Source organism: Tasmannia lanceolata, unplaced genomic scaffold, assembly GCF_043159265.1.
Source record: "Tasmannia lanceolata isolate RefF3 unplaced genomic scaffold, GAP_Taslan_0.1 ptg000011l, whole genome shotgun sequence".
Classification (NCBI taxonomy): Eukaryota; Viridiplantae; Streptophyta; class Magnoliopsida; order Canellales; family Winteraceae; genus Tasmannia; species Tasmannia lanceolata.
This window is the reverse complement of record NW_027518688.1, coordinates 13,102,794-13,125,420: the sequence shown is the minus strand read 5'-3', so window position 1 is coordinate 13,125,420 and position 22,627 is coordinate 13,102,794. Positions and strand designations below refer to the sequence as shown.

Below are 22,627 nucleotides of genomic sequence, written 5' to 3'. Positions count from 1 at the left end.
AACGAATAAATAATAATTGATGTCAAGTACCCATATCTTGCTATATTATAATAGATTATAAACGAATAGGATTGCCAATATCAATATCGATGGATGTTCTCCAAAGTCAGAAAGAGTGTTCCAAGTAAAAAGTGGGTGCCGCTATCACTTTTGGCGTCTGTAACTTCGTTAAAGGTGCGTGCTAATCCTAATCGGATCACATAAGGTATGGTTTTTAATTACTCTCTCTCAGATTAAAGATCTATAACACACCCAAGCAAATAAAGAAAATGAAGAAAGAAGACAAGGAACAAGGCAGAGGTGAGAGATGGCTGCAAATTTTGCAGTCGCCTGAGACGAAGAAAGCCTCCAATCCGTGGACAGAATCCAGCCCCTCTCCTCCACTCCAAGGCGAGAACTTTTCAGTTGTTAGAACTGATAACATGTACACCCTCCTATTTTGATACCCATCTCTTTAGTTTGAAATCTTTCCATTCACTTTTGAAGTCCTAAAGGCGGTTTTACAGCCAATAGAAAGAATTAGATTTAATTTATTGAACATCGAGAGTAATAGTTTTATATTTTGCAGGTCAGAAGAATGGAAAATTGATGATGAAAGGAAGAGCAGTTCCACTGCCACCACCTTTGGCCAAATACTCTCCGAGAGGTTGGGATTGAGGGAGTTCTTCTGCTTGAAGGTAAAAACAAACTACGAAAAAGTACTCTTTGTTAAAGTATATAAGATTAAATAACGCCATCTCAAAACAGCTTAAACTCTTGGAGTAATTGGTTGTTTCACATGGTATCTTCAAAACTCCTTAATATTAAAATTCCACGCCAACCCAAAAGAAGGGCCACATGTGCCACCTGTAGACCAACCCTTAAAAAAAGGGATTTTTGCTGATTAGTCCATACATGGCTAAATAATTGCTTAGCGGTCCCTAAAACTAACATACCTCAATTTTCTCTGTTAAAAATTTTAAAATGGAAAACTTACCCCCAACCCGTTCAATCCATTTTAGCCTATTTTGATTTCCCTACAAATATTTATGGAAATAATTAGAAAATAGGCAAAAATAGGATCTCCTCCAATATTTTTGTCAAAAATCTTGCAAAATCCTACCAAGTTGTTAACCTTTTAGCCAATTTTTTGACTAAAAAAAGGATCTCTTCCAATATTTTTGACGTTATCCCTCTAAACTAATCAGAATAATTCCCCTCTAAAATCATTAATGAAAAAAATTTCCAAAGAAATAATTTTCCATCAGAAATTTTTTCCTTGCAATCCAACCAAGATAGGAATTATCTGGAAAATGATTGTGAGCTTGACACTCATATAGCTTATATGAGCTTGAGGGCCCAAACACATGGGTCCCACATTTTTTGTGGTGATCTAAGCCATTCATTTGCAAGGCCCTATCATAGATAGGGTGTGTACCAAAAATTTGCTCCATTGGATCATCCTAACCCGTCCAAAAGCAGAGGGCAAAAATGGGCAGATTTGTGGCGAACAGTGTCTGTCTATTTTGCCCTCCACTTTTGGATGGGTTAGGATGATCCTATAGAGCTGATTTTTTGTACACATGCTATCTATGTAAGGACCTTTCAAATGAATGCTTTAGATCATCCTAACAATGTGGGCCCACATGTGTTTGGGCCCTCAAGCTCATATAAGCAATATGAGCTTCAAGCTCACAATCATTTTCCTTTATATTTATATATATATATATATATATATATATATATATATATATATATATAGAGAGAGAGAGAGAGAGAGAGAACGGTTCCTACACATATGTGTAGATAACTTATCTACACATATGTGTAGATAACTAGCTTAAAATACAGTGGGGGCCACATTATTTGGGTGATCCAAACTATTCATTTTTAAGGCCCTCACATAGATAGGGTGTCCATAAAAAATCAATCCATAGGATCATCCTAACCATTCGAACTGTGGAGGTAAAAAATGGACTAATTTGTAAAGGTTTAAAGACATCCATTTTACCTCCCCAAATCGTAGGGTTGGGATGATCCTATGGATCTGATTTTTTGTAGACATCTTATCTATGTGGGGGCCTTTAAAATGGATGGCTTGGATCACCCAAACAATGTGGGCCCCCATTGTATTTTAAGCTAGTGTGTAGAGAACTCTCTACACATATGTGTAGGAACCGTTTTCTCATATATATATATATATATATATATATATATATATATATATATATATATATATATATATATGAGGAAAAGTATTGTACGCTCGACCGTACCTAAGGTTAGGTACGGTAGAGTGCCAAATCACATGGGTCCCACATTTTTTTTGGTCATCTAAACCATTCATTTGCAAGGCCCCATCATAGATAGGGTGCATACCAAAAACCAGCTCCATAGGATCATCCTAACCCATCCATTTGTGGAGGTCAAAATGGACAGACACTGTTTGTCCACAAATCTGCCCATTTTGCCCTCCAGTTTTGGAGGGGTTAGGATGATTCAATGATGCTGATTTTTGGTACACACCCTATCTATGATGGGGCCTTGCAAATGAATGGTTTAGATGACCAAAAAAAATGTGGGACCCATGTGATTTGGCACTCTACCGTACCTAACCTTAGGTACGGTCGAGTGTACAACTCTCTCCTCTCTCTCTCTCTCTCTCTCTCTCTCTCTCTCTCTCTCTCTCTCTCTCTCTCTATATATATATATATATATATATATATATATATAAACACGTATCCTATCAAATCACTATTAATTCTTTTTGCGTACGAATTCCCATAAATCCAACATAAAACATACCTCAAAAAGACTTTTCTCAACTTCCCCAATCAAGGGTCAATCACCTATCATCACACATCACCTCATCATTAGAGGGGTTTAGGGATGTAGAACACATGAGGAGAATACCAAAACTCCAAGGAAAAAAAAAAAAAAAAAAACCCCGCAAATCGAACCGCACGGATAGGACCCTCCACCGTCGACCGTCCAGTGGACTTCCACGAACAGTCTCCCACGGTCGACCATGCGATTGACCGTGTGTACTCTGTTCGGGTTTTCCCTAACTTTTCTGATTTATTTCTAGTTTTACAATTTCAAACAGTTATAACTTGCACTCCGATCATCGAAATCAATAGTTGTTGGATCCGTTGGACTCCTTAGGATGAGAGGGTTCCAACGAATCCAACCCGGCCTCCAGAAAACCATCAGACAGCGATTGGTAGAAATCTAGAGTTTAGGGTAAAACTTCGTGTATTTACTTTTCCTGGCTCCAACGACCAAACCTTTGTTTTATGGGATCTCTTGTGACAACAAGACTCCGAGGAACACGGTAGGGAGATGGAACATACCCAGAGAAGAAGATACAACGAATCTCTATCTTGAGAAAAGAACAACTTCCTACTTTCACAATTCCTCGAACGTGTTTTCAAAGTTTAGGAGGATTTCTTACCTTGATTACGATCTCCGGCTTCAAAATCCGATCCTCCTAAGCCTCTGACAAGATTTTGCTCTTCTCCCACAGCCTCCTCAAGAAGGTTTAGGGTTTTCTCTGTAGTTTTTAGCCAAAGATTAGTATTTATACTAGCTTAAGAGGAAGCCCTAATCAATCATTAAGGTGAGGATGAAAACACCCTCCACTTAAAGGGAAGGGACGAATTTACATGGGGATAGTTGGGGTATTTCATCTCACATCTTTGGCAGTTCGGTCAATGGTTTGACGAGATTATGGATAGAATAGAGGGATCTTCCATATCCTTCCATCACGTAAAACTTTGGAGTTGTTTGATTTTCTTCGCCCTTGAAGTGATTGTGCTATTCTTTTTCCGTTATTTTCCTTCTTTGTAGCTTGATCAATTTCATCTCCGGGCTGATCGTTCTTTTATTTAATCCAATTCATTACCATTCAAAAAAAAAATATTGAAAAGTAGAAGGGAAAAAACATCCCACGAGATTTATGCATGGCTGGTGACTTTTTATATGACAAATTTACCCTTGCTCTTTGCTGCCAATTCCAATAATTTGGTGCTTCAATTTTTCAGGTGTGGCGAGCAGCGGTGGCGGAGCTCCTCGGAATGGCAGCCCTCGTCTTCTTGATCGACACCATCGTTATCTCCTCCTTCGATACCGACACAAAAACTCCCAACATACTGATTGCCGCTCTCGTGTCTCTCACTGTCACAATTCTCATCCTCGCCATCGCCCCTGTCTCCGGTGGCCACATCAACCCCCTGATCAGTTTCTCTGCCATGCTCCTCGGCCTCATTTCCCCGTCTAGAGCCGCCATCTACATCATGGCCCAATGCATCGGTGAGGTGATCGGTGCGCTCGGACTCAAGGCCGTAGCAAGCGCAGCCGTAGAGAGCAACTTCTCACTCGGTGGGTGCACCCTCACAGTGATCACCCCGGGCCCAAATGGGCCCATTGAGGTCGGTATCGATACCGACACGGGCCTATGGCTCGAGATCATATGCTCATTCGTTCTCCTCTATGCTGTAGGGATTGCATTTGATATCCGACAACTGACAGCCCATGGACCCGTTGTAGTGTGCTCGATCATCGGTCTATTGATCGGGCTCCTTGCATTTATATCGACAACACTAACGGCGAAGAGAGGGTACGCTGGTGCCGGGATGAACCCGGCACGATGTATCGGGCCAGCAATTGTTAGAGGGGGCCACCTTTGGCAAGGGCATTGGGTGTTTTGGGCTGGGCCAGCTATCGCTAGCATGGCGTTCTATATTTACACTAAAATCATTCCAAGTGAGATTTTCCAAGCCCACGAGTTTAAGTATGACTCTTTTACTACTTTGAAAGTTCTGACCAGAAGGAATAAAAAGTGATGCATAAGGATGTACTTAAACAGAACTGGTTGTGGGCCCTACCTTTCCCTTTGAGGAAGAGTTTGGCCCATAGAAAGTAGATGTACTTCTTCGTACATGTTTTATACTTTGCATTCTATATTTTGTGGATAATATGTATGATTCTTTTTTAAGAGGACTAGTGATAATCGTAACATCCATTGCTGGCCCCATAGGCCTAAGTCAATCGAGAGAAATTATATGATTAAAGGCCGTATAAACACTTAAAGGCGGTACAATAGAAGTACCGCGGTTGATAATTGATCCAAGGGTAGCTCCTTAAAAAGTGAGCTGCTGTTGGGTCAAATATCAAAGATGGGATGCTGAGTATGGGTTCATACGGCCCTTCAGCGTATTATTTCTAGTCAAATAAAATTTTTATTTAACTTTTCAGTAAAATTTCACTAGATTTTGTCGGGCCCTCTGTAGAGAAAACATGAATCTTTAGAACAGCAACATGTAATATGCTTCTAGGCTGTTCCTCCAAAAATCATTTCCATAAGATGATCCCAGCCTTCCAATCTATAGAGGAACTGCATATTATTGAAACCTCTATAGATCAGAGGGCTAGGATTATCCTACGGAAAAGATTTTTGTGGAACAACCTATTTACGTTGTGTTCCATCTTATGGGCAGTCTGGTTCAACGATATGGTCCGTATAGTACTTTTTTGAAAAATAAGGGACTATAAGGGCTTACACCATGTAAAAACTCCTTAGATATTTCTGTTCCAATTTTTGCCTCTTCCTCTCCCTCTAAATCAAACTTTTCCTAGCCATAATGGTTCAATTCCTATTATTATCAATGATACGGGTTGGATCCTAGATGTAGAAATATAAGAAATACAAGAAGAGGGATTCTGGTTAATTCATTTTTTTTTCCGGAATATGGGTGTCCGATTCTTATGGTCGAACCGGAAAAGTACAATATGTAAATCCAGTGGTGGCGCAGAAGGTTTTGATCCTTTTGTTCCGGAAGGAATAGCCTCTCATCATATTGCAGCGGGGACATTGGGAATATTGGCGGGACTCTTCCATCTTAATGTTGGTTAATAATAAAAGGGTACTCTTCGACACTGAACACTGCAACCTAATCGTTCCCGAATAGCACGGTCCAAATGGACGCCTCTACTGGTAATTCTTCAAAGAAAGGATGTATTCTAAGACAAGTGCATTTCTCCAAGTCCTGTAATAAAGCGAGACGAACGAGCTCTCCATGAAAAAACTGAACTTCTGAAGGGACCACGCTTTTGTTTTAGATTGGAGGAAAACCTCCGGTTCGGGCCTCCGCCGTTTGGACTTACTGATTTCAGAGAGAACATACTCCATAGAATCCTACCAATAAGCTTTCCATCCACAAAATGGAGTTAGGATGATCTGTGTAGGACTGTTGAGGATTTGCATAGCACACAGGCCCTTCCCGCATGCCACAAATGACCCACGAATAGGAAGAATCCTAGAACAAAATGAGAGGCCCCCTCTTCCCCTCGCTCTTCTTTCCCTAATATGAACCTTGAGTCATCAAAGCTTTTCTGACCTGGACTGGCCCCATGCATAAGGGACCAGCCCCTTTTCTTATCAGAATTTTAAGGACAGGACCCTACCCTATTCTCGAACCCTCTGTCGAGCTCTACCCTGCCCGCATATCTTTTGAAGGGTGGTCCAAGTTCTGGTTCAACAGATGGTGTTCTGAGGTTGTTGATGGAGATGCTCCCTCATCTTTCTTCGGTGGCTGCTGACAAGGAGTTTTTGTCTGTGATTGTTTGAGTGGGTTGAAGGGAGGAACGAGAAAAGGAAATGCGAATGAATTGATTTGATTTTTCAAATCCGAATGAAATGGGAAAGCAATGGATAGGAGTAAGGATAGAAATAGGGATGGGAGCTCAAAAGGACTTATTATGGGGTAGGGTAAATTGAAATTTGATGTGCCATAATTCTAAATTAGAAACTAATGAATGGGTACTGAAAGAAAATATTCTGGTTCACTCAATGAAATAATATCGGGCCTTTCAAACAAACTCTTTCGTTATTCGGGGTTCCGACCGAATAGAGCGCGGAGCCAATGAGAAGTCGTTGAGAGTCACTTAAAATGAACATAAACTTCATTGCCCACAAGGTATAAATATTAAGTATAAATATTATGTGGTATACCAATGAACGGAACTATTACTATTTTGTCGAAGCTCATGAATGAAGGAAGTTTTTCCTACAAATTCTGATATCTCGAGAACTTTTGATTTGATTATAATCTAAAGAAAAAAAAATCAAATAATACAATCATTCTATGATGAAAATAGAATAAGCATCCATTTTGTGTGCATAGTGTGTATACCCACACAATCGAAATATCAAAAAAAATCCATGGGACAACAGTAAATATAGGAAACAAGGTCAAGCAAAGAAGCAAGGGAAGGAGTGGTTGGTCACCTTGTCAGTGGTAGTGTGGAGACCAAGTCGAGTGGGCCCTAAGCGGCCTTAATAAGTAGTGGGCTTTTGATTATGTCGTGATCGTTTGGTGGCTTTGCCAATGTGTTGTAGATTGACAAAGGTGTAGAGCTATGATATACAATCGCCTCGCACTATCGATAGCACAATACCGTAATTATGATGAGACACCAGGCACATCATCGTGTCCGTTCCATATAGTCCCATATTTTTCAAAAAGTACTGGACGGACCACATAGGGGTGCGTATTCGGTTATAACCGAACCGAAAAAACCGAAATCGTGAAACCGAAATTATTTCGGTTATCCAAAATTGGAACCGAAACCGAACCGAATAAAAATTTTGGTTGTTCGGTTAGTTCGGGTAAAACAGAATTGAACAACCTAACCACAACACAACAATTTTCCTAAGCAAAAGACCAAATTGAGAGAGACAGAGAGAGAGAGAGAGAGAGAGAGACTCACAGTGATGGTGTAGGTGGAGGTGGAGGATCTGAGAGAGATGACAAGCCTCTTCTTCTCTTTCTTCTTAACTAAATCGAGTGAGAGAGAGCATGAGAAACCCCCTTCTAGTTTTTTTTTCCCCTTTTTTTATACTGTTCAAACCCTAAAGAGCTCCTCCTCAAAACCCCATATGGATTTAATGTCTTGTAATGCCGATTCTTTGCCAAACACTGCATCAAGAAGATGGGATACAAATACTTGTGCTATTTCTGCCATATCTTCTCCTCATGTAAAGAAGAAAATCCCAAGAACAAACCAGATGTTTGTGTATATTGCAAATAAAGAAAATAAACTTTAATCAAAGCTCCTGCGACAAAAGTTTAGGTATTCTCAAAGGAAGTGATATCTCCACTCCCTTTTTAAGTATTTTCACGTTTTTTTGCAAACAAAAGGGGTGGAGATATCATTTTTCCATAAATTGGAAAGTAATGGACAGTTAATCAGTCATTAATGTGATGCAACTCCTTGCAGCACTTTTGACTATCACAGGCTGCCAGTCAATGATTTTTCAACTATGCATTAAAAGCTGGAAATTATATGTTCGCCCCTTTTTCTTCTTGGTAGTTGGTACAACCCCTTTAGTGTAAAGAAATAATGATATTAAATACATTAGAGGGGCTGTTTGAGTTAAAAACAAGGTTAGTGTATCACTTCCACTGAGTCTTCATGATGTGAACCCACCTGGCACAACCTCCTGTACTCTCTTTACCTTTCCTAGGAAAGAATAGGACTATAGAACTTCGGTTTTCGGTAAAACCAAAATAATTATTGGGAAAACCAAAACCAAAAACCAGATTTTGTAAAATGTGAAAACCGAAACCGAACCGATTAACCTGATGACCGAACCGAAATGACCGAACTATTTCGGTTTGGTCGGTTACTTCGGTTTTAAACGAATAATGCTCATCCCTAGGACCACATGATGGGATGATCCAAACCATCCATAAAATGGAACACAAGGTAAATAGGTTGTTCTCCAAAAACATTTCCTTTAGATGATCCCAGCCCTTCGATACTTTTTGAAAAATATGGGACTATAAGGGCTTACACCATAGAAAATCTCTACTTTAAGGATTCTCTAGAATAGATGTTAGGATTTAATTAAGTTGATCTAAGGGATAAAATTGGTCATATACCAATGGTTAGGATTAAACTAGGGTTTTAAGGTGTTTTGGGAGTATAGATGTCAAGTTTTGATATACTTTTTGGAGATTAATGAATAGTTGCCTATGCTGATCATGTTTTGATCAAATCTGTTGTCTTTTATCTCTGACATTGTTTGTGAAGCTCTATTAGATTATTTGTTTGATTGTTCAATTCTCTAGCAAGTATTCTGCTCTTGGGTTATTCCTAGCAGTTTACTTGCATCACCAAGAGATTTGAACAGCATTCCATACATTGATAAACATCAAGTTTGATTCCCTAAACCTTATTCACAAACAGATATGAGAGCAAACTGAGTTCTTTCAATGATTATGGTGCTATGAACCTTTTGCAGAACTGCGTTCTTTAACTACTAAAAACTTTTCAGAGTCCTTGCTTATAGGGTTGTCTTTTCTTGAAGTCTTTGTTATTCCCACAAAGTTATGCATACTGCAAAAAGTTCAAAGACCCATTCTTTATTTTTATTTTTTATTTTTATTTTTTTTTGTGTGTGTGCACGCGTGCATAACCTGATTTTAGAGGAAACACTTCAGATCAACACCAAGATTAATAGATTAGGTGTTGTAGTTGTTGAATTAAAATCTAGGAAGCGTAGGAATCATTGGTGTATTGAGATTTGTGGACCACAGAGAGGTTTTGATTTGAAAGAATCAACATAAATAATTTTCCATAGTGTTAGAAACTTACCGACTTCTCCAACAGCTTAAGCTGTTGGAGAAAGGCGTTATTTATCCTTTATACTTTAACACTCCCCCGCACGTGTGGCCCACTTGGCAAACATGTGGCACATGTGGTCCCACTTTGGGCCGACTATCGCATGTGGATTTTTTGCTATCCAGGAGGTTTGAACTCGAGACCTTTGGCTCTGATAAATTTAGAGAAATTCTATTATTCTTGGATACATTACAAATAGACTAAGAGTGTTTATATAGAACACTCGAAACATAAACATAGAAAGACAAGGAATAATTAGGGAAAGATATAAAGACAGAATCATCCTAATCTAACCTAATTGCTAATTTAATTAGGTTCCCTAATATATAGATTGCCCCAATTATGCAACTTGCCCAATCTTCTTCCAAGATGATCTGACGGTGATATCTCAACCTGATCCAACGGTGAGATCTCACATATTCTAACATGCCCCCTCAAACGTATGTGGATAGAAAAAATCAACATATGTTTGATTACAATAAAATTCCCCACTATGAAAATAGAACTTTCCACCAGAATTCTTCATAAGAAAATAGAATCCTTTCATTTGAAGTGCACAGCCAAAATTTGATGATGAATATCCCTTGATGTTATTGCTGAATGTATTGCTGAAGAAGACGCCACTTTTCTAATGTGCTGCAAAGAGATGGATCAGAACAAATCATAACCTCAATGGGCTATACAAAATTCAAGCCTCGATGGGCGAGTAGTAATGGATCACTATGGACCAATGCCAGAATGGGTCACAATTGACCAATGCCGGATGGGCAAAAATGAGCCTCAATGGGCAAGACAGCATGGGTCGGCTTTGAATACCGATCCTCATAGAATTAAAAATCCTCCTTCAGGCACGCACTTCAAAATGAATGAAGCACCTCAATTGAAATGGGTCAATATTTCAGGCACGCACCTTAGGAAAGGTACCTCAACTGAAATAGGAGACGAATTGAGAAATAAGAGTTTGTAAGAAAAAGAAAATAACATGAGCGACAATGAACGACAGACGATGGTGGCAAAAATAAAATTCACAAACAACAGGCCGAAAAGCACAACAATATGAATTTTGAGAATGAAATCCCTTTTTCTGGAGGGTGTTGATATCAAAATAGGGAGTTTAAATGCAAAGGGAAAAATTGGAAAGGGGCGGCAATATCAATTTCAAAACGTAGGTAGTTTGACTAAAAACAGACAAGGGGCGTAGTATTTCACCAAAGACATATCGTGGAAAGATTAGATAGAACTAAAGGCAAGACAAATAATCCAGAAAATTAGCATGAGAATGGAGTGCTTTTTCAAATGTGGGGGAGATGCAAATTGATAATAATGAAAGAGTGTGAATCTATTTAGAGACTAGGCTCTAAGGTTTTGAAAAGCAGCCGGTCACCAATAAATAGGTGTAGAATAAAAATAGCAGTAGAAATAAATGAGCAACAGTAGACTAGGGCTCCATTCCAATTTCATGGTGAAAGATTTGTTCATGGATTCCTAGCTTTGGATCCCAAGTCTGCAATTTTGCTTGGTTGGTTTTATCTATCATAAATTGAGACGAAAAGCCCACGAAGAACAGACCCACTGGAATCTAAAGAATCTGAGGGCATCTGTTCGTACACCTTTCCAATAGAACCAAGCTACCGAACAGGCACCCAAAAGCAAAGCAAAACAGTTCCCACATTGAAAACAAGCAAGGTATATCGAGAGCAAGATCTTGAACAGAACCAAAGGAACAAAACTAGTACTGAAACTACACTGAAAACAAAGAAGAGAAACAAACCAAAGGAAGGAGAGCAGCGGAAACAACTAATTGGTGCAATGCCAGGCGGCCGTCCGCCAGAAAATGGAATTGATGGAATTTGTAGTCAGGGCCGGATCGGCCGCTCTGATACCATGTTAGAAACTTACCAACAACTCCAAAAGGTTAAGCTGTTGGAGAAAGGCATTATTTAATATTTTATACTTTAACCCAGAGAAAAGTAATTAATTAATCCTGGGATTTTTTTGTGAGTATTTGGGAATAAAATTATTTATTAGTCACGTACTTGCATCAATCAAAAACTCATATTATCCACCAAAGGGCTTTTATGCAGCATTTCAATCATATTATTTATAAATGTGTTAGCATTCGCACTCCTTGAGATTATAGAAAAAGGTTGTCTTATATCATAATAAATTTTACCACCATTCAAGAAAAAATAAAGAGATTAATAGAGAAAGGTTACTGTACTGGAGACATATTGGTAGTAATATTTTAATACATAGAACATTGGATAATACATGTAACTATCATGAAAACACAATACGTCATCCTTTGTTGCCTTTTTGGAACTTTATCATTTCAAGAATATAAGAAGACAGTATGCTGATGCATTTACAGACACTTCGATTGATCATACCTTGAAACTAATTTCATCCTCATTGAGGTCTTGAAGGCTTATAGTTGGCAAATCAGACTTAACTATCTGCAGTGCTCATAAAACCTCCCATGAAGCCTGCACCATTGCAGTTCCCACATAAAATCTCTCTTTTACCCCTGCAAACAAAATTAAATAATAAATACTTCAATATAATGGAACAGCATGCATTATTAGCTGGTCTAGAACCCAAGGATGACAAAACTTATCAGCATTCAACCACAGAATTATGAGCTAGGGTAGGTGATAGAGAGTAAAGATGCAATGATAAGGACGGTCCAAGATGGATCTAAACAAGAACCACGGCCAGTTTTATATCTTAAAATCAGAGGAAATTCAATGACCGTAAAGAGTAAGAGACAATATATTTCTGAAACAACCTAAAACTCGGCCAAGCTATTTTTTAGAAAATCGAGTGAAGTGCTAGAATGACTCAGCCGATGATGTTAACATCAGAAATGTAAAATATATAGCCAACCACAGGAAAAATCGAATCTGCGAGCTTCTGCTTTATGCAAGGGTTCCCTTCTCTCTCTCTCTCTCTCTCTCTCTCTCTCTCTCTCTCTCTCTCTCTCTCACATCACCCAAACAATGTGGCCCCTACTGTATTTTAAGCCTAGGGAGTAGATAAGTTATCTACTCTAGGGTGTAGGAACTCTTTTCTCATATATATAAATGGAAAGCCTAACATGTCATTTTCGGGGCCTGCAGGTGGTTGTGACTCCCGTTTTCTCATATATATATATATATATATATATATATATATATATATATATTGATAGGCTTTCCATTCGAATCCCCTATGACCCCTCCAATACCAGCTAACCCCGGATTGTCAACGACACTCCCATCAAAATTCAGCTATCTATAGGGGAAAAATACAATTAGGGGGTGTGGGGGAAGTCTAGAGAAGAAAAATGGAGGGGGATTGCTATTGTGACGATTGAGCTTATCGGAACTTCCAATGGAGGCGGTATTGTCGCTAGGAAAAGCAACACAATCGGAAACATGCACCTGGAAGTATTCCCCTAAACTCATGGCAGTGGAAAAAAAAGAAGAAGAAAAGAAAAAGAGAGAGGTATTGAGGGTTCTAAATGAGGAATTAGTTGATTGGTGGTGCCCCTCCTGTAAATATTTTAATTTTAGTTGGAGAGTTGGAGAGTCAGATGCCGGAGATGTTGCTTGGGATCAAAGGATGGGATTCAGTCTTTGGGTAAAAAATACAATGATCTGGATCCCGAATCAGATCCTAATGAAGATGATCTTTGGCCCGACTCAGGGACAATCTCCACTATCTCTAATGTAGGCTCTCTGGTCCTCTCCATGTTGGGGAAGGAGGTGGAATCAAGATTATCGTCACTTAGATGTTGTCTAATTGGAAAAACTAAAGAGTCGGGATCTCCGGCCCTCTCTATACTGGCTAACGATAATCTTTATGATCTTTGGCGGTGGGCCAAACGAATCTGGAACCTCCCTTTCCTTTCAAGCCCATGTCTTTTATCAGTGGACGAAGTTTTATTTATCTTCGAATCGGAACAAGAAGCTACATCGATCCTGGACAAAGGCAATGATATGTGGGAAGATCGATTCCATTCCCTCCTCCCTTGGACCAAAGATTTCTCCCCGGGGCTGGAGGAATTTTGGGTCAGATTTTATGGCATTCCTCTTCATGTATGGGCCACATCAACAGTTCAAGCTCTAGGTAATCTTTTTGGTCGAGTTCTATAAGTAAAAATGGAAGGGAGCCACAACCAGTGTATGACTTTTTCTTTGCTAAGATTCTTGCTCCGTGGTGGAAGTTTGTACCACCCTCTATTCAAATTCAAGTTTCCGGACAAGTTTCCACAATTGGAATTGAATCTTTGGGAAGTAGGGGTTCATCGTCTTTGAATAAAGAGCCACTCCTATCAGGCTCTGCCCCTTGAATGCTGGCTCTCAAATTCCGGAAAACTCTGTGTTGGTGGCGGAATGTCCGCTCGCTCTTTCGCCGGAAAACCTTGGCCAGGGAGCCATTGGACCCTCGGGGCCCTCCCCTTTGAATTCAAATTTCAAACCTCCCTCCATGTCAGATTGGCCTCCTGCCTGTGGCCCGAACTATCCCTTAATCCTCCCTAGTACGGGAAATGGGTTAAAGTTTAAGAAATCTCTGGCGAAGAGCCATTCAAGGCATGTCGGTCCTTTTCGCACTTGGTCAAGGAAAGGACGTTTTACGGGAGTCAAGAAATATTTAGGTACTTTCAGAAAAGGAACTATCCCATCCCTTCTGGAAAGAGGTAAAGAGGGTTGCGTGAAGAATCCCCAAATAAAAAAGCCTGATGCAGACTATTGTTGGGGATCCCTGCCCAAGATAAAGGAAAAAGTAGTTGGGCCCCCCTTGGATTCATTTGGTAAGCCCGCCTTGCATTGTAATCTCCTCGTTTCTTGTGGATGAGGAGTTCTCCTATTTGGTAGATAGGCCTCCTATTTGGAAGATAGGCCTCTTATTAGGTAAAATTTTGGACATTTCTATTGTGTGGGAGGGTTGAGTAAGTTAGGAGTATATGTGGTTTTGTGGTTATCATCTTCTAGAATGAAAAAGGATAAGGGCGCTTGTGGACTGGCATAGGGGATTGTGGTGACGGCTCTTTTTGTCGATATCAGGACTGCCTTGTTCGGGAAGAAACAAAATCTTGTAATAACTGATACTATCGAGAAGAGATTGTGGGCCCAAGGACGCGAAGAAATGAGCCTTATTTAACTATAGGTATATAATGGGAGAGTAGGTCAATTTATCAGGTTTGTTCGTATTCTTCAGCAAAGGTAAGTACTACCCTTATCTAGTGGTTAAGAGAATGGTTGATCCTTCCTCTTCTTCTTCTGCTCCCCGTACCTATAAGAGATTAAGGAGAGAGATTCTAGATTACACAGAGTGGTTTCAGCATCGTCGATGGGTTCGTAGCCTGCAATACAATACTGCAAAAGCTTCGGTGGAAGCCCCCACCATCCCAGAACAAGTTAAAGGGATTATCAAGCGACAGTGGAAGCAATTTCAGGAGGACTACAAACTCATTGCTGAAGAGTTCTTCCCTCTAACAGGTACACTCAATATAAAGGAGATTTGTATACCGGTGTATAAACTTCCTTTTTTCCGGCGCTGGTTGGAGTATACTAATAACTTGAGACGACTTGAATGGGAGGCAAAACGAACCCTTTGCATTTGCAAGATAGCAGAGCTTATAGCTATCCGGAAGAACCCAGTGGAAGAGGTTCCCTATCCACAGTTTGCCCCGAATTTTTTCCCTGATGATTTGGAACTAGAATTGGATATTGGGATCCTAATGGTGGAGCTGAGCGAGTGTGTGTGATAGTCTCGAATTAAGGGTTAGTTTTGTTAATTTGTTTTGGAAAATTGATAGATGGATTTCTTTTTTTGGAGTTGGAACATAGCATCTGACTGGATGGAGAAAAAAGTAAAGATGAAAAAGTAGACTGAATCTTAAGTAATAGGTTATATGGATGATACACTTGGGGAATCCTAACTTTGTTTTCTGAAGAAAGTAAGGAATGGTGGGAAGTCCTGGAGGGTGTCCTAAAATTGGAAGATATATACGGGTGCTTTTGGAAAGTATACGGTGTTTCATCTAAAGAGTAAAATGATCATCGAATGTGCAGGACTGATAGTCCCAATACTCCTTTGGTAATTCAGAGTATGCCCTGAATTGCTTATACAGATGCCATATAATGTTTCTAGGGACTTCTTCTCCCCTTTGTACCTTTCATAGTATCAATAAATATATGTCACTTTTCAAATATATATATATATACTTTTCAAATATATATATATATGAGGAAAGTGTTGGTGAGCTTAAGCTCACCAAACTTATGGTGAGCTTAAGCACCCAATCACATTGGGCCTACTTTATTAGGATGATCCAAAGCATTCATTTGAAAGGCCCTTACATAGATGGGGTGTGTACCAAAAATCAGCTCCATAGGATCATCCTAACCCATCCATTTGTGGAGGTCAAAATGGACAGACATTATTTGTCCACAAATCTGCCCATTTTTGTCCTCCACATATGGAGCGGTTAGGATGATCCTATGGAGCTGATTTTTGCTACACACCCTATCTATGATAGGGCCTTGCAAATGAATGGTTTGGATCACCACAGAAAGTGTGGGACCCATGTGATTGGGGCGCTTAAGCTCACCATAAGTTTGGTGAGCTTAAGCTCACCAACACTTTCCTCTATATATATATACACACACACACACACACACACACACACACACACACACACAAGCTTAAAATATAGTGGAGGGCATATTGTTTGGGTGATCAAAACCATTCATTTGATTGGCCCTCACATAGATAGGGTGTCCACAAAAAATCAGCTCCATAAAACAGCCCCATAGGATCATCCCAACCCTACGATTTGTGGAGGTAAAATGGACGTGTATAAACCTTCACAAATCTATCCATTTTTTGCCTCCACAGTTCGAAGGGTTAGGATGATCCTATGAAGCTGATTTTTTGGGCACACCCTATCTATGTGAGGGCCCATCAAATGAATGCTTTGGATCACCCAAACAATGTGGGCCCCCACCGTATTTTAAGCTAGTGTGTAGATAACTAATCTACACTTGTGTGTAGAAACCGTTCTCTCTCTCTCTCTCTCTCTCTCTCTCTCTCTCTCTCTCTCTATATATATATATATATATATATATATATATATATATAGGAAGCGCGGTTCGTGAGCTAGAGCTGAGAAGACACCATCTCCCATAGTTGTTTGATTCATCCAACCCATTCATTCTATAGGACCTCACATAGATAGGGTGTTCCTAAGAAACCATCACCATACCATAATCCTAACCATTCGATCTATAGGAGCGTAATTTCTAGCCATCCATTCTAAACCTTCAGAAATCATAACCCTAACCATAACCATAACCATAATCCTAACTATAACCTATAAAACTAATGGGTTGGATGAGTCAACCAACTATGGGAGATAGTGTTTGTGAGCTCTAGCTCAGCCTGAGCTTTAGCTCACAAACAATATCCCTCTCTCTCTCTCTCTTTCTCTCTCTCTCTCTCTCTCTCTCTCTCTCTCTATATATATATATATATATATATATATATATATATATATATATAGATATAGATATAGATATCTGCGCCAAAGTGTTTTTATAAACATGCGCTCCACTTGTCTGTTGTGTAGTATTTAAAGGGATGTCAGAGGATATTATGGTTCTCAAAAAGCTCTTAAAGTCCTTTAAATACTACACGACAAACAAGTGGAGCGCATGTTTATCAAAACACTTTGGCGCAGATATCATTTCCCTATATATATATATATATATATATATATATATATATAGCTTACATGAGGTCGAGTGCCACAAAGACATGGTCCCACATTTTTTAGGGTGATCCAAAGCATTCATTTGGAAGGCCCTCCCATAGATAGGGTGTGTACCAAAACTCAGATCCATAGGATCATCCTAACCCATCCAAAAGTTGAGGGGAAAATGGACGGACTGTTTGTCCACAAATCTGCCCATTTTTTTCCCTCCACTTTTAGAGGGGTTAGGATGATCCATAGAATCTGATTTTTTGTGGACACCCTATCTAGGTAAGGGCCTTTCAAATGAATGATTTGGATCACCACAAAAATGTGGGCCCGCCCTGCTTTGTGCACTCGAGCGCATATAAGCTTATATGTGCTCGAGCGCACAATTTTCCCATATATATATATATATATGAGAAAAGTGTCTCTAGTCTGCCGACTAGAGATCATTTTCTAGTCCGCCGACCAAAAACACATGGGTCCCACATTTTTTGTGGTGATCTAAAGTATTCATTTGATAGGCCCTGACATAGATAGGGTGTCCACAAAAAATCAGCTTCATAGGATCATCTTAACCCTTTGATTTGTGGAGCTAAAAAATGGACAGATTTGTGGCAGTTTATAGTCGTCCATTTTAAGCTCCACAAATCGTAGGGTTGGGATGATCCTATGGAGCTGATTTTTTGTGGACACCCTCTCTATGTCAGGGCCCATCAGATGAATGCTTTGCATCACCCAAATAAGGTGGGACCCATGTGTTTTTGGTCGGCGGACTAGAGAATGATCTCTAGTCAGCAGACTAGAGACACCTCTCTCTCTCTCTCTCTCTCTCTCTCTCTCTCTCTCTATATATATATATATATATATATATAGGAAAAGGTTTCTGAGCTCGAGCTCAGCCTGAGCTATAGATCAGAAACCACTACTCCCATAGTTGGTTGAGTCATCCAACCCATTTAGTTTATAGGTTATGGTTAGGGTTATGGTTATGGTTATGGCTATGGTTAGGATTATGATTTGTGGAGGTTTAGAATAGATGGCTAATTATGGTCCTATAGATCGGATGGCTAGGATTATGGTATGGAGCTGGTTTGTTAGGAACACCCTATCTATGTGAGGTAGTGTAAAATGAATGGGTTGGATGAGTCAAACTACTATGGGAGATGGTGTATTCTAAGCTCTAGCTCAGCCTGAGCTAGAGCTCATAAACCACGCCCTCATATATATATATATATATATATATATATATATATATATATACTAGTAAAAAACCCCGTGCGATGCACGGGCCGACAAAGAACTGTACGGACCACATTATAGGTTGATCCAAACCGTCCATGTGATGGAACACAACATAAATAGGTTGTGCCCCAAAAATCATTTCCTAGGCTGATCCTAGCCCTCCAATCTATAGAGGTTTCCATAATATGTTGTTCCTCTTAAATCGGATGGTTAAGATCACCCTATAGATTTTTTATTAACAAAGCATAGAGGGGGGTAAGATTGAAATTATGTTGCTTTGTTAAAAAGTATAAAGGAGGGGGTATGATTGAAAATATGTGGGTTGAATGGGTGCCTTTGTTAAAAAAAGTCAAAAAAACTGATGTGTAATTCTCTTAGAATTTTGGGAGAAATTTAAAAAATTCAAACATTTTCTCTTCTGCTATATAGAAGTAGATATATATATATATATATATATATATATATATATATATATATATATATGAGAAAAGGGTTCCTGCAAACGTGTGCAGGTAAGTTACCTGCACACGAGTGCAGAAACAGGGTGGGGGCCACATTTTTTTGGGGATCAAAACCATTCATTTGGAAGGTCCTTCCATGGATAAGGTGTGGCCCAAAAATCAGCCCCATTGGATCGTCCTAACCCAATACTGTGTGCCCATGTTTCTGCCCATTTTTCCCCTCCACAAATGACAGGGTTTGGATGATCCAATGGGGCTGATTTTTGGGCCACACCCTATCCATGGAAGGGCCTTCCATGTGAATGCTTTGGACCCCCAAAAAATGTGGGCCCCCACCTTGTTCCTGCACTCGTGTGCAGGAACCCTTTTCTATATATATATATATATATGGGAAAAGTGAACATACTCGGTCGAGTAGATAAGCTTGTCTACTCGGTCGGCTAAAAACAATGGGGGCCCACATTGTTTGGGCGATCCAAACCATTCATTTGAAAGGTCCTTACCTAGATAGGGTGTCCACAAAAAATCAGCCCCATAGGATCATCCTAACCCATCCAACAGTGGAGGGAAAATGGTCAGATTTCTGGACAAACTGTGTCCGCCCATTTTTCCCTATTTTTCCCTCCACATTTGGATGGGTTAGGATGATCCTATGGATCTGATTTTTTGTGGACACCCTATGTAGGTAAGGGTCTTTCAAATGAATGGTTTGGATCACCCAAAAAATGTGTGCCTCCACTGTTTTTAGCTCGACCGAGTAGATAAGCTTATCTACTCGACCGAGTACGGTCACTTTTCCGTGTATATATATATATAGAGGAAACTGTTGGTGCGCTTAAGCTCACCAACCTTATGGTGCGCTTAAGCGCCCAATCACATGGGTCCCACATTTTCTGTGGTGATCCAAACCATTCATTTGCAAGGTCCTTACATAGATGGGGGGTGTACCAAAAATCAGCTCCATAGAATCATCCTAACCCATCCACAAATCTGCCCAGTTTTGTCCTCCACAAATGGAGGGGTTAGGATGATCCTATGGAGCTGATTTTTGGTACACCCCCTATCTACGATAGGACCTTGCAAATGAATGGTTTGGATCACCACAGAAAATGTGGGACCCATGTGATTGGGCGCTTAAGCGCACCATAAGGTTGGTGAGCTTAAGCGCATCAACAGTTTCCTCATATATATATATATATAACACGAGGGGGTGGAGGTTGGTATGGACCGTATGGTATGAACACCCTTAAAATTCGGCATGTAACACATGTTTAGTTTGTGTGCAGATGACTATACTTATGGGTGTCAATACAAATTCCATATATTATGTATTTTTAAACGAAAATACACTAGTTTTCATTCATTCACCAGTGACTCAACCAAGTCAATTTGAGTCGGTTCATTTTCAAGTTTATGAAATATGATTCAGACAATTAGAATCTTCGTCAACACCAAACCAAGTTTGAACAAAATGATCACTAGCGGCATAAACAACATTGCAATGATAACAATGAATTTGATTTGATAAATTTGCAATGCAATGGATGCATCTAATGAGTTAATTACCAATGGTACAAGCAACTTACATAAGCAACCTTTGTGTTTGTGGTTGATATCTATCTTAGGGTTGGAGTCGAAGCCCCTTTTTTAGTTTCTTATACGTGCAATAAAGACAAAGGATAATACATATGTTTGAAATGGTTGAAAGATATACCTGCAAAGCCAACATAATCCACCAGCTTTAAACTGCCCATTAAAGTGGTCAACAGAGTTGACTCCATAACCTTCGCATTGGGTACACACTTTTGCACCTGATAATTTTAATAGCAAGATATCAATCTCTGATTGCTGAGAGATTTAAGTGTTTCAAAGAGAAGAAAATCAAAAAATAAAAGAAATGGTTGAATAAATAATGAAATAAAAGAACATGTAAAAAGGGACTTCCCAATGTACATTTGACCAAACACCAGCTATTTGTTTACAGAATGATAAGTAACAGTCACGACGACCACTTTGTTCAGATAAAGAAAATTCCTCAAAAGTGTTGCTAGGTTAATAAGCAATAAGGAAAGTATAATTAAGGAGGCACTCATAGTAAATACTTTTTTTTTTAAAATTGACAAATATATTCATACCAGCAAAATTTACAATGGGGACCAGTAGTCCCACCAGATTTACATAGTATGAATTGCCCAGGAGCATTCTCCTTGGCCCAAAAGAAAAACCCATTACCCCTTACAGTACCCAATAACATCAATTGTATCGAATCCAACAAAAAATGCCATATTGTGGGGCCCACCAAGTCAAGATCGTGACCTGCCACGTCACACAAACTTCTCCACCACATTCCGAATTCGATTTTAAAAAATCCCGCTCAAAAGCCCAGAGCAATCGTGCACAGGGGCGATGGCACTTGAAAGTTAAGGGGGACAATTGTCCCCCTTAATTTTTTGGGAAAAAAAATATACCTTTATTTTTTAATATTTTTTTATACTTACCCCCTTTTTAAAAAAATATGCCCCCCTTTCCAATCATCCCTAAGATAGAAAATAATTTTTGCCCCCCTCGTGCAAAATTTCTGGCATCGCCCCTGATCGTGCGCACCTTATCGTGCACGATAGCCAACCACCCAACAGCATCGTCGGATCTCCGGCGGCCTCCACCTCGTACCACCACCAATCACTAGTAGCTCATCCTCCCCGCCGACGACCACCTCCTTTTCCATGGTTACCACCTCTAGCCCCTCCTACATCTCCTCCAAAAAAGACATCTCTGCCGGGGGTGTCTTAGCCATCGCCACCGTCATCAAGAATCCGGCAACCTCCTTTGCCACTGGCCACCACGCCCATCCTCAGGCCACCAGCAGCGATCTTGATTCCGAAGACCACAGCCTCATACAGCCAAGCCCAGCAACCCCATTGCTAATCCGGCAATCCACAGCTTCCCAGATCCTCCACAGCCAACAGATCTGATAATCCACATCCTCCACGGCCTCGCTCCGCCTATAGCCGGCCTTCCACGGCTCCGGATCCCCCAACCCACGGCCTTTCACGGCCTCCGGCCACCTCCGCAGTTTTCCTTGACTCCAAATCCTGCTCACGGCCCCAAATCCAACCTCCACAGCCCCAGATCTATCCACCACGGAAGAGCCATGCTCCAGATCTGGCCTCCACGGTTCCAGATTCGGCCTCCAAGGCTCATCTTTTGCCAGGAATGGGGAGAGACGAGAAAGAGAGGGTGAGACTCAAAAGATACTGAGGAAAAGAGGGACACGGGAGAGAGCAAGTAATGGGGAGAGACGAGAGAGGGCGAGACTCAAAAAATATAAGGGAAAAGAGGGAGACGAGAGAGAAGGGGATGAACGAGAGAGAGAAGGGGACGAGAGAGGGAGGGAGACGGGAGACAGAGGGAGAGAGGGAGAGGGAGGGAGAGGAGACAGAGAGAGGGAGGCGAGAGTGAGAGTGAGAGAGGGTGACGAGCGAGAGAGAGAGAGAGGTATACGAGAGAGAGAGAG

General features: G+C 40.2%; 2 protein-coding genes across 2 annotated transcripts in view; one reads left to right on the top strand and one right to left on the bottom strand.

The window, feature by feature from the left end:
* The first annotated feature begins 269 nt into the window (after positions 1 to 269).
* LOC143886920 (uncharacterized) lies at positions 270 to 4,823 on the top strand. The gene is made up of 3 exons (XM_077391096.1): positions 270 to 424; positions 569 to 677; positions 4,023 to 4,823. Exons 1-3 carry the CDS (start codon positions 270 to 272, stop codon positions 4,821 to 4,823), a joined length of 1,065 nt encoding a protein of 354 aa, XP_077247211.1.
* Positions 4,824 to 11,844: 7,021 nt separating this feature from the next.
* LOC143886155 (DnaJ/Hsp40 cysteine-rich domain superfamily protein) overlaps positions 11,845 to 22,627 on the bottom strand; it is a 45,551-nt gene continuing 34,768 nt past the window's right edge. The window contains exons 4-5 of the mRNA XM_077390110.1: positions 20,828 to 20,924; positions 11,845 to 12,193 (exon numbers count right to left, since the gene is read on the bottom strand). Coding sequence (XP_077246225.1) covers positions 12,115 to 12,193; positions 20,828 to 20,924 — 176 coding nt within the window. The 3' untranslated portion in view covers positions 11,845 to 12,114. The remainder of the gene's footprint in view (positions 12,194 to 20,827; positions 20,925 to 22,627) is intronic.

Excerpts from the sequence above, each read along its gene's own strand:
- LOC143886920 (XM_077391096.1), top strand. The coding sequence starts at position 270 with ATGAAGAAAGAAGACAAGGAACAAGGCAGAGGTGAGAGATGGCTGCAA. Across the intron at positions 425-568 it reads GTTGTTAGAACTGATAACAT|GTCAGAAGAATGGAAAATTG; the intron begins GTACACCCTCCT and ends TATATTTTGCAG. Across the intron at positions 678-4,022 it reads GGGAGTTCTTCTGCTTGAAG|GTGTGGCGAGCAGCGGTGGC; the intron begins GTAAAAACAAAC and ends TCAATTTTTCAG.